We start from the raw sequence: 11,499 nt of genomic DNA on the forward strand, positions 1-11,499 counted from the left end.
GGTAGGTGATCTGGTGCACAGCAGTCGTCCTGCTGCAGTAAATCTATGGTGGCCGGTCCGCAACTGGTTAACATGGAATAAAATAATTGCATCCAGTTTTGTATACCCAAACCTTTTTTTTTTGCTAATTTATTTTTTGTTGTCTGTTTCCTGTTGGGGAGATTTCCGTTCACTTCCTGGCATGGAAACAAAACTGAGTTGCCCCACTGAAAGATTTCCTCTCTATAGCCAACCGGACAAATAGTTGAATCTCCCCAGTGGGACACAAACAGCAATAAAAACATGCAGGGGTTATAACCCTTCCCCACTCTACCCAAAGCTTTAAAAAGCTTTGGCTATGCACACACTTAAGTTTTAGCATTTTTGTTTGAGTGTTTGGGTGCTGGGCATTACTTCATTTGAGTTGAAAAGTTGAGCTTAGCAATTTGTGTTTTTAGATTTCTAACTACAGGCTGATTTCACAAAGCTAACACACCAGGATGAAGATGCTCTCAGAAAGTGACAATTATCCACAGCTGAGTTTAGCAGCAGGTCAAGAAAATAAGTCAGCAGCAGAGGGTCTTTACTCCTTGTTCCGCAATTTCTGCACCCCCCCCCCGCAATATTCTCCTGCCGCTTCCCCCGAAACATTTTTGGCCTTAAGTGACAGGGAGGGAAGTCTCACAAGTGGTTTTGCAGGACACATCAAGTAGGGAAGAGGCCAAACGAAGACTAGAAGCAAGGGAAGACTAGAATGTAGGATTTCTCCTACATTCACCTGCCTTCGCAGCATCCTTCCTAAGGCAGGCATTCTTCCTCAGCTGCTGAAGTGGATGAAAAAATGTCCTTAAATCACCCCCATGCCCATTGTTATATCACCTTGGAATCCACCCCTTTCTGTGAGATTATAGCCTGTGCTACTACCCTGCTGCTATTATTTTGCCTAGTATCAGCATGTGTAATTTAACCACTTCAGCCCCGGAAGATTTGGCTGCTGAATGACCAGGCCATTTTTTGCGATGCGGCACTGCGTCCCTTAAACTTACAATTGCGCAGTCTTGCAACACTGCACCCTAACAAAACAATGTCCTTTTTTTCCCACAAATAGAGCTTTCTTTTGGTGGTATTTGATTGCCTCTGCAGTTTTTATTTTTTGCGCTATAAACAAAAAAAGAGTGACAATTTTGAAAAAAAACACAATATTTTGTACTTTTTGCTATAATAAATATCCTCATTTTTTTTTTAAAGCATTTTTTTTCTCAGTTTAGGCTGATATGTATTCTTCTACATATGTTTGGTAAAAAAAAATCACAATAAGCGTACATTGATTGGTTTATGAAAAAGTTATAGCGTCTACAAAATAGGGGATAGATTTATAGCATTTTTATTATTATTTTTTTACTAGTAATGGTGGCGATCTACGATTTTAATCAGGACTGCGACATTATGGCGGACACATCAGACACTTTTGACACATTTTTGGGACCATTGGCATTTATACAGCGATCAGTGCTATAAAAATCCACTGATTACTGTAAAAATGTCACTGGCAGGGAAGGGGTTAACACTAGGGGCGATAAAGGGGTTAACTGTGTTCCCTATGCGTGTTTTTAACTGTAGGGGGAGGGGACTGACCTAGTGGAAGTGACAGATCGTGGTTCCTAGCTAATAGGAAATCACGATCTGTCACGCCTCACAGAACAGAACAGGGATTTGTGTGTTTACACACACACTTCCCTGTTCTGCCTCTCGTGCCCGCGATTGCTCGTGGCTGGTGGTCATCGCAACTGTCAGATATGAGCATCGGCAACCCCGCTGTCCAGCGGGCGTGTGCCTCCAGGGGCGCGCATGCGCCTGCTATCCCGATCCTGTGAGCCAACGTATAGCTATGACGGCTTGCAGCATCGTGCCGACCTGTCGCCGTAAAATGACAGTGGCTGGTCGGCAAGCAGTTAATGTGTCTGTGTAACTGGACCACACTGTCGTTGACAGGCACACACTTGGTCCAGTAAGAGGAAGGGGTACTACATATCCTTAATGACACGCTGGGTCAATCTTCTGATAGTTAGGAAGGATTCAGGATGGGGCAGACCACTGAAATTGTTAGTACTGCCATGTGTCCTGTTAGAACCACTTCTTCCCTGACCTGATGCCATTCTCCAACATCTTGTAACTAGCTGTTCCCACAAAGCAACCCAGAGCATTAGCAACATCCTTGTATGCCTAGAGGACAGGAGCCACACTGGGCCAGTGTTCCAGGCACAGGCTGAGAGATGACTGACTCCACTCCACCTTCAACCAGATAAGGTTATGTGTGATAATGGCACTAACCTGTTGGCCAACCTTTGCCTGGGAAAAATCCTGCATGTACCCTGCCTGGCACATGTCCTCAACCTGATGGTTCATCAGTTCATCATAAGGTACTTTGGTTTCCTGGAGGTCCTTTGTCGGGACAGAAGGGTTTGTTGATACTTTAGGTAGTATACCTGTCCATATCTTAACTTGCAGAAATTCAGTGGCAACATCAGCTGCCTGCCAATTTCCTCATCAATGATATGTCACACAAAGGAACCTAGCATTGGCCATGCAGCAACTGCAGCAGTGTGCATCAATGACTACCTGGTGTTTATAGTACCAGGACAGGCTCCAGGGATCTTGAGCTATTTTCACTGTTTCCATTGTTTATCAATCAAGATGTGTCCAGCATTTTGGCACCTTTTAAATAGACAACCAAAACGGTGAGCTGCAGTGAGGAGATTGGTGATTTGACCCCTCTTGTGTTTGTCATGAAACACATACTGAGTGGCCTGATAAACTGAGCATTGGAGGCAGCGAAGAAGAAGGGAGAAGGGGACTTGCTGCTATTTCAGGACCAGCAGGAACCTTTGCCACTGCTTTCATCCCTTTGAGGCAAAGGCAGCAGGAGTCAGAAAAAGAGAAGGAGTGTAGCAGGCAATGAGGAGAAGGAAATGGGGCAGGTTCCATGAGAGATATTTCACCCTTTCCAAACCGTGGGTGTTATACATGGGTGGGGTGATATTATTGTATTGAGGAATGGAGTTAACTTCAGCAACACGTCAACTGAGTTTTCTTCAGCAACACCGAGGACTTGGGGTCCTCTGCTTTTGACAATTTGTGACAAATAGGGTTCTTTATGCAGCAAGAGGTTTTGTAACTGAGGGGCGAATCTCTCTGTCCTTCGACAGTCTGGGGATTGTTTTCTGCAGGATAAATCGCATGTTTCACCTCAGAGTTTTTGTGAAAACAGTTAAATTGATGAGTTTAGTTCCACTTTAACTTTGAGTGTTCTTTTTTCTGTCCCAGATAGATATAAGGAGTTCCAGAGGCTGACAAGATACATGTGTCCATGTAAATGAATTGTTCTACAACTCTTATCTTTTAGTCAAATCAATCTCCATTCACTAGTAAGCAGAGAAGTATTGTATGTGCTATAATATTCAGTATTTCCTATATGTACATTAACTACAGACAAGAGGAGGAATTCAGCATTGGCACCAAAAGGGAAGTGGAGTGGAAACAGTACAGGCAGACCATACATATCAATACTGTAATAATCCCACTCACAATACACTTCCCACTAACGTGTTTATAGCAAACATATCAGCGCTGAAAAAAAAAGAGGCAGTGAGGGGACTAGTCCCTGTGCAGATAAGGAGCAGGCAAATGGGAATGGTCCCAAGAATAGGAAATAAGTATGACAATGCAAGGAAACATTGACTATGAATGAGGGTAATCACAAATATGTTTTTGGAAGGAAATAATTATGTTACTGCCAATATACAGATTGATTTTAAATTACACCTGGAAGTGGGCTGTAAAGGCATCTCCCATGCATGTCATTTAAAGTATTGGTAATTTGTTTATGTCTCCTTCGAATTTGGATTAAAAGGGCTTTTTTCCCCAGTACAATATTTTTTAAAACTTTTTTGCATTGTCAAATTTTCTGCAACACAGTGACCTGCCCCCACCTTGTTTGACAATAGTTTGCCTATTAACAAAAAAAAATTACCACAATTTAGCAGCAGAATTCACCTAACCCTTAGTGAATCAAACCTGGGCAGATTCGCACATCACTAATTTCAACTAATGCAATTCAGATGATAAAAAAAAGCATAAACCAAGCATTAAAGATCAAGTTTTATTGTTGAAAATCAAATGTGATGTTGTTTTTAATTTTACTGATTAAATTGGACTCTTCTGAAGGAGCCAACTTTGGAATTTGTGGCACCCCATTCAGTATGTCTCCTGTATTCTCCAGGTTTCAGGTAATACTGACGTCCTCTGTAGTTTGGTTCTTCATAGAAAACCCAGTGACCATCAAATACATGGCAGGAGTGAATATCATTGTATCGGAACTGCTCAAAGACATGGGGACAGTCTTCAGTGAACTCCATCATCTGACCTCTGAACTCTTCCTTCTCGTAGATCTTCATTCTGAATGGACCACGGTGCTTTAAGGAAAAAAAGATGTTAGGAGGCATGTTCATAAAATACAGCAAAGATTTTGGAATTACTTACCTCATCATAGCTGAATGCTACTACTCACAAGCCAGTGTCTTCTAACCCCAGTTAACAGAACCAAATCCATGTTTCAAAAGTCAAGATTGCAAACACATATCAGAACACGAATTACACACATTAACTGCTTACCGCATGTCCACAATAGATTTACTGTGGGCGGGCGGCACAGCCAGGCTGGGTCACCTACATGTACTTCTTCCATCTCCTTCTGGGTTCAGGGGGCACATGTGCTCAACTGCTCTGTACCTGGCTACAGCTTAATTTTGCCAGAAGGTCCCGGCAAATGATTTTGGACATGGACTTGCTGATTGGCTGTAACCAATCACAGAACAGAGACCTGTGTTTACAAACTGTACCCATTGCAGTAATCTAGCTGTTTCTTCTCCCTGCAGAGAGAAGAAACAGCCAGATCTGTTAGTAAACACAGCACATATTATACACATTACACTTGTTAGGCACCCCGTTAACCCCTTTGATTGTCCCTAGATGTTAATCCCATCCCAACCAGTGTCATTAGTACACTGTCAGTGTACAGTATTATATCTGATCACTGTATTAGTGTTACTAGTGATGTCAGTGTTGGTTAATCAGTTAATGTTCCTCCCAGCAAGGGTCTGTTACCACAAAGATTGCCTGCCACACTATCACAGTCTCACTAGAAGTTGCAGATCACTGTCATTACAGTATAGCATCTATAGCTATGTACATTCCAGTATTTATACCATAATTTGTAGACACTATAACTTTCATGAAAACCAATTTATATACACTCATTGGAATTTTTGTTTTACCAAAGACATGTAGCAAAATACATTTTGGCCTAAGATTATAAAAAAATGATTTTTATTTTTATTGGATATGTTTTTATAACAGAACGTGATCAAATACCACCAAAAGAAAGTTCTACTTGTGGGAAAAAATTATATGAATTTCATTTGCACACAGTGTTGCAAGACAGAGCACTTGCCAGTTAAAGTAGCACAGTGCTGAATAGCAAAATATGCTCTGGTCAAGTAGGGGGAAAACCTTCCGGAGGTCAAGTGGATAATTACACTGATCACTGCATTCCCTATTATGTTACAACAGCTTACATACTTCCCAATTTCTTCTTCAGGTTTTCATATAAATAATTGAAAAATCATACTTAATTACACACGCAAGTATAGTGAGCACCAAGAACACAACTTAAAGTTTTACCAAACCCACACCAGTAAAATCAGTCTGTATATGCAATAAAGCATGCTTGTTATCCTCACTGTGGAACCTAAGCGGTTAATCGTCTGCATTGTGTAAAAAGTTTATTTGATCCTGTCTTATGTGATCCTCCCCTTCTTCCACAGCCCCCAATTTATCTCCTAATAGAAGAGAGTCTTGGGAACACTCTGCACATGCTCAGTTTGGTATGTATTACTAGTGTTTTTTTTTTTTTTATTCTTGGGAGGGTGAATGTGATTGGCACAGGGCCTCATAGGACTGTCAGAGTAGAATGAAAACTCTGATGCTCATACTGCTGATGAGAAAAGGTATTTAACAGTTTATATTTACTAAAATAATTGCATTTCTGTGTTCTGTGTACTGTGGGAGGCCAGATATAGTGAATGCGGGATTTTGGGTTTAGTAACACTTTAATTAAACCAACAACTAACAATGAGGCAAATATACAGATCAGTAGGGCATGGGAGTTATTTACAAATGAACCCAGACAATAATCATATTTGGTCATGGCATTTTATACTTGTACCTGTTGTTTGCCTAGAAGTTGAAAAATGACATCTAAATTGGGGTCATAGTGGCACATTATCCATAGTAAGGCCAAAACGTAGTGTGCTATTTTTCTGCTACATGTTCTATTCCCTTTCTTTTTCTCTCTCTGCAACCTAACATTCCTCATCAGAACAGTGACCCTTATAATATGTACACACAGCGGACTGAGAGGTCGACAGAACTAACTGTCGACCTCTCAGTTGTGGGGCAATCACCCCCACTGTGCTATTGTGCTCTGATGGGGGGACCCCCCTACCAGAACACTCTGATCAGTGCTGCCAGCGCTGATCGACTGCTGGTAAAATCGGCTTTTGTCGGACAGGTAGCTGTACACACTGCCCGAATGTCATCTCGTTCCTGCAGTTGAGTTCAATATTCAGATCGTTTATACCTAGCTTTAGATCCTAAAATTTATAGTCAGGTCTTCAAATGTGTTCTGCAATAATTGATCCTGCTGTTGTTAATAGTAAATTTATGTGAGTTCATCTGATCTTTATTTTACCCACATAAAGATCTGTACTGGGGTATCACATACACATTATCAGATACACCACACTGAAGGACCTGCAGAAAAATGTTCCCTTGCTGAGATTATCTCAGCCTTGTTGTATGTTTTATTTAAATGTCCCTATTGACCCATTCTGATAAATAGTAATAGTAATAGTAATTCTTCTGGAACTTTAAATGTATGTACAAATACTCACTTGAGGGGTCAGGTGACATGACCTGATAGAATCATTGAACCCCATCCATTGCTGGAAGTCTGGGTACTCTCCTCGCCTCAGGTAATATTGGTTTCCCCTGTAGTTGGGATTCTCATAGAGGATCCAGTTTCCACTGTCGACTCTAATGGAGTTACAGCGGTTGAAAAAGGAGGTCATATCAGGACAGTCAGAGCTGCACTCATAGGAGCGGCCCTGGAAATTCTTGTCCTCATAAAATATGATCTGTAGAAAAAAAAGTTATAATATATTGTTACCTGTGCTTCATGATATTTTACTTCAACACTAACTATTTGTCAAATTATTAGAACCAAGGATCACCTACTAGCTCACTGGGCCTCAACTGTTTCAATGTGGCATTTCACTCATAAGAAAGAAGTAAACAATTTAGAAACATGAAACACCTGTGTGTAGAGCTACAGAGGAAGTGATTTTAGTAGCTTTGTTTTAAAACTGTTTTCATAAAAAAAAAAAATTCACAATGAACACTGCTACTGAAGATAATCATATAAGTTATTAATACAGACTAGTAGACCTACCAATGCCAACACTACTTTTAAAGTGTAGCTTTAGCTTATACTATTTTTTTATTTAGTTCTAAATAGTAAAGTTGAAGGGTTTTAACCCCTGTCCATTTGCCCTGGTGACCATTGTCATTGTAACAGAAAATGATGGAAAATCAAACATTTTACAGTTGTTACCAGAACAGGAGATGAGGTGAAATCGTCCAATGGCGACATTTGTTTGAGTGACAACTACTTAAAGTGGAGTTCCACCCAAAAGTGGAATTTCCACTCATCAGATTCCTCCCCCCCTCTGGTGACACAGTTGGCACCTTTCAGGGGGGAGGGGGGTACAGATACCTGTATATTACAGGTATCTGTACCCACTTCCGGCGTAGATAGCCGCAGAATCTGCGGTTATTTACGCCACTTCCTGCTCCCTCCCCGCTGCCTGCTGGGAAACACATGGGTCCCAGAGGCAGCAGGGAGCATTCGTATTGCGCGGCGCGACTCGCGCATGCGCAGTAGGGAACCGGGAAGTGAAGCCGCACGGCTTCACTTCCTGATTCCCTTACCGAAGATGGAGGCGGCAGCACCCGAGGACGGAGAGACGCTTTGGCCTCGGGTGCCGACATCGCGGGTGCCCTGGACAGGTAAGTGTCCATGTTTTAAAAGTCAGCAGCTGCAGTATTTGTAGCTGCTGACTTTTAAAAAAAAATTTTTCGGCGGCGCTCCGCTTTAAGAGCGAATTTACCCTTTCTTTGAAGAGATTTCCTCTTACTTCCTGTTTTCTCTCTGGGATAGAACATGAATAAAAAGCTCCTCAATGAGACACAGACAGCAAATTAAAACCTAACAGGACTTCTATCCAGTTCATTCTCATCAGTTCATCTAAAGCTAAGAAGAAAACTAGAGATACACTTTAAAGTTGGCATAAGAACCATGTGTGCACAGTACACAAACAGGGGCTATCTGTGTCCATATAAAGTGAAAATTGCAATCAGCGCAATTAATATATGTATAAACAAAATTACCAAAAATTTGAATTGTTGCCCAGCCAAACACTGTATAGTAATTACACACCACTGACAAAACAAAATGTACCAAAAAACAGTGTAGCGCAACACCTCACAAGATGAAAAAATGAAGAAAAAAACAAACAATAAATATCAATATAATTATTCTATGTACATAAAGTCTATTGTTTAAATATATTGTGTTACAAAAATGGGAAGAAAAAACACCCAGTATCTTCACTTATCATGCATCAGTGTATATCCTCCACCAGGGGATGTTTTTTTCCCTTTTTTCTTTTTTTATTAATTGGTGAACTATAGACATTTTTGGAACACAATATTTGTAACCACTTCCCAACTACCACGTGCTTATATACGTTGGCAGAATGGCACGGGTGCTCTAAAGGGTGTACCTGTACGTCCCTTTGTAATGGCGGCGAGCGCATGTGCCCGCTGCATGCTGCATGAGCATCCCTGCAGGTCCCGCAAACTTGATGTCCGCCAGCAACCCGCAATCTCGATGCGGAGAGGCAGAACGGGCAAATGCCTATGTAAACAAGGCATTTTCCTGTTCTGCCTAGTGACATGACAGAGATCTTCTGTTCCCTATCATTGGGAACAGTGATCTCTGTCATGTCAGTGGTAGCACATCCCCCCTACAGTTATAACACGCTGAGGAAACACATTTAACCCCTTTATTGCCCCCTTGTGTTTAACCCCTTCCCTGCCTGTGACATTTATACAGTAATCAGTGGCTATTTTTAGTTCTGATTGCTGTATAACTGGCAGTGGTCCCAAAATAGTGTCAAAAGTGTCCGATCTGTCCGTTGCAATGTCGCAGTCCTGATAAAAATCGCAGATCACCGCCATTACTAATAAAAAAATAATAATAATAAAAATGCCATAAATCTATCTACTATTTTGCAGATGCTATAACTTTTGCGCAAACCAATCAATATACACTTATTGGGATTTTTATCCCCATATCGGCCTAAACTGAGGAAGAAATTCATTTTTTATATATTTTTTAGGGATATTTATTATAGCAAAAAGTAAAAAATATTGCTTTTTTCAAAATTGTTGGTCTTTTTTTGTTTATAACGCAAAAAATAAAAACCGCAGAGGTATTTAAATACCACCAAGAAAGCTCTATTTGTGGGGAAAAAAGTGCATCAATTTTGTTTGGCTACAGCATCGCAGGACCATGCAATTGTTAGTTAAAGCAACACAGTGCTGAATCACCAAAAATGCTCTGGTCATTAAGGGGGTAAAACCTTCCGGGGCTGAAAATCCTTAAACAATAGATTTTAAGCTCACAGAACCATTTTATTGATATTCATTGTTTTTTTCTTTTCATCTGGTGAGGTATTGTGCTACACTGTTTTTGGTACATATCTGTGTCCATATACTCTATCAAAATAGCAAAAAGATAAATAAAATAAAAATATTTCATACAACTCTGAAATACATGCTTAGCTCTAAATTCCTAAGCATGTGTTGTTGGTTCTACCTACCTAAATTCTAAAGCATTACAAAAAACACAGATTTCTCCTCATCTGCCTTTTCTCCCCACATCCCCCTAACCGGTTCTTGTGCACAGGTAGGGAGCACAGGATGTTATCAGCTCACAAAATTTCTGGTAAAATCAACGGGTATTTTTTTCACTAGATAAATCAGATTTTTTTCAACAGATATTACAAAAAAACTTTTAATGGTATATTTAGCACACAAAAGGAGAAATTCATTGTCACAGGCTTACATACATTTAAAAAAATGTTTATAGGCCTATAAATCTAATTTTACAACTCTATAATAAAACCATACTCATAATAATTTCTCACTGCCGCATATTCATTTAGAAGTGCTCATACTGTTCATATTTGTTTCTCATTTTCTTTTGAACCTAGCTTTATATATCAAACAAATTAAACTATGATTCTAAATACATTTGTACACTGGTGATACTTCTAAAAAAAATCATATTACCTTCCCCATTTTTGTTGATGGTGAAGTAAGTTCTTGACGATGCTGAGTGCAAAGTACTGTATATCTGTCCTTATATACAACTTCAATTGCTGATGCCTGAATGCATTGAATGTCAGATGTCAACTGTTTTTGTGTTTAGTAAGGTAAATGTATGGCTCTTTCATTCATTGTGGTTTAGACTGTTCTGTGCTTACATAAGGTCATTGTCTCTAATTGCTTACTAAGAATTCCATGTAAAAAAGAAAGTATAAAAAGAATGCAGAACAAAACCTGAATTTGTCCTTTGTAAAATTATTTTTAAGTGTATAGACATATACATGTCAATTAAATGCATTGCAATTATGGCAGCAGTTAGGAAATTCCATACAAATACATAATTTGTAAACTATGCAGTTATTTTAACCACTTCAGCCCCTGAAGAATTTACCCCCTTCCTGACCAGAGCACTTTTTGCGATTCGGCACTGCATCGCATTAACTGACAATTGTGCAGTCGTGCGACGTGGCTCACAAACAAAATTGACGTCCTTTTTTTCCAACAAATAGAGCTTTCCTTTGGTGGTATTTGATCACCCCTGCGGTTTTTATTTTTTGCGCTATAAACAAAAAAAGAGCGACAATTTTTAAAAAAACGCATTATTTTTTACTTTTTGCTATAATAAATATCCCCTAAAAATATATAAAAAAAACAATTTTTTTCCTCAGTTTAGGCTGATACATATTCTTCTACATATTTTTGGTAAAAAAAATTGCAGTAAGTGATTATTGATCGGTTTGCGCAAAAGTTATAGTGTTTACAAAATAGGGGATAGTTTTATGGCATTTTTATTAATAATTTTTTTTTTTTTAAATGCCAGTGATCAGCAATTTTTATCATGACTGCAACATTATGGCAGACACATTGGACATTTTTCTACACATTTTTGGGACCATTGTCATTTATACAGCAATCAGTGCTATACAAATGCACTGATTCCTGTGTAAATGA

General features: G+C 39.6%; 1 protein-coding gene across 1 annotated transcript; it reads right to left on the minus strand.

Moving 5' to 3' along the window:
* Positions 1-4,129: 4,129 nt before the first annotated feature.
* LOC141147748 (gamma-crystallin-3-like) lies at positions 4,130-10,621 on the minus strand. Its single transcript, XM_073634931.1, has 3 exons — positions 10,513-10,621; positions 6,990-7,232; positions 4,130-4,451 (listed from the first exon to the last, which is right to left on the minus strand). Exons 1-3 carry the CDS (start codon positions 10,519-10,521, stop codon positions 4,176-4,178), a joined length of 528 nt encoding a protein of 175 aa, XP_073491032.1. The 5' UTR covers positions 10,522-10,621; the 3' UTR covers positions 4,130-4,175.
* Between the last annotated feature and the right edge of the window lie 878 nt (positions 10,622-11,499).

The sequence above is a fragment of the Aquarana catesbeiana genome, linkage group LG06 (genome assembly GCF_042186555.1).
Source record: "Aquarana catesbeiana isolate 2022-GZ linkage group LG06, ASM4218655v1, whole genome shotgun sequence".
Classification (NCBI taxonomy): Eukaryota; Metazoa; Chordata; class Amphibia; order Anura; family Ranidae; genus Aquarana; species Aquarana catesbeiana.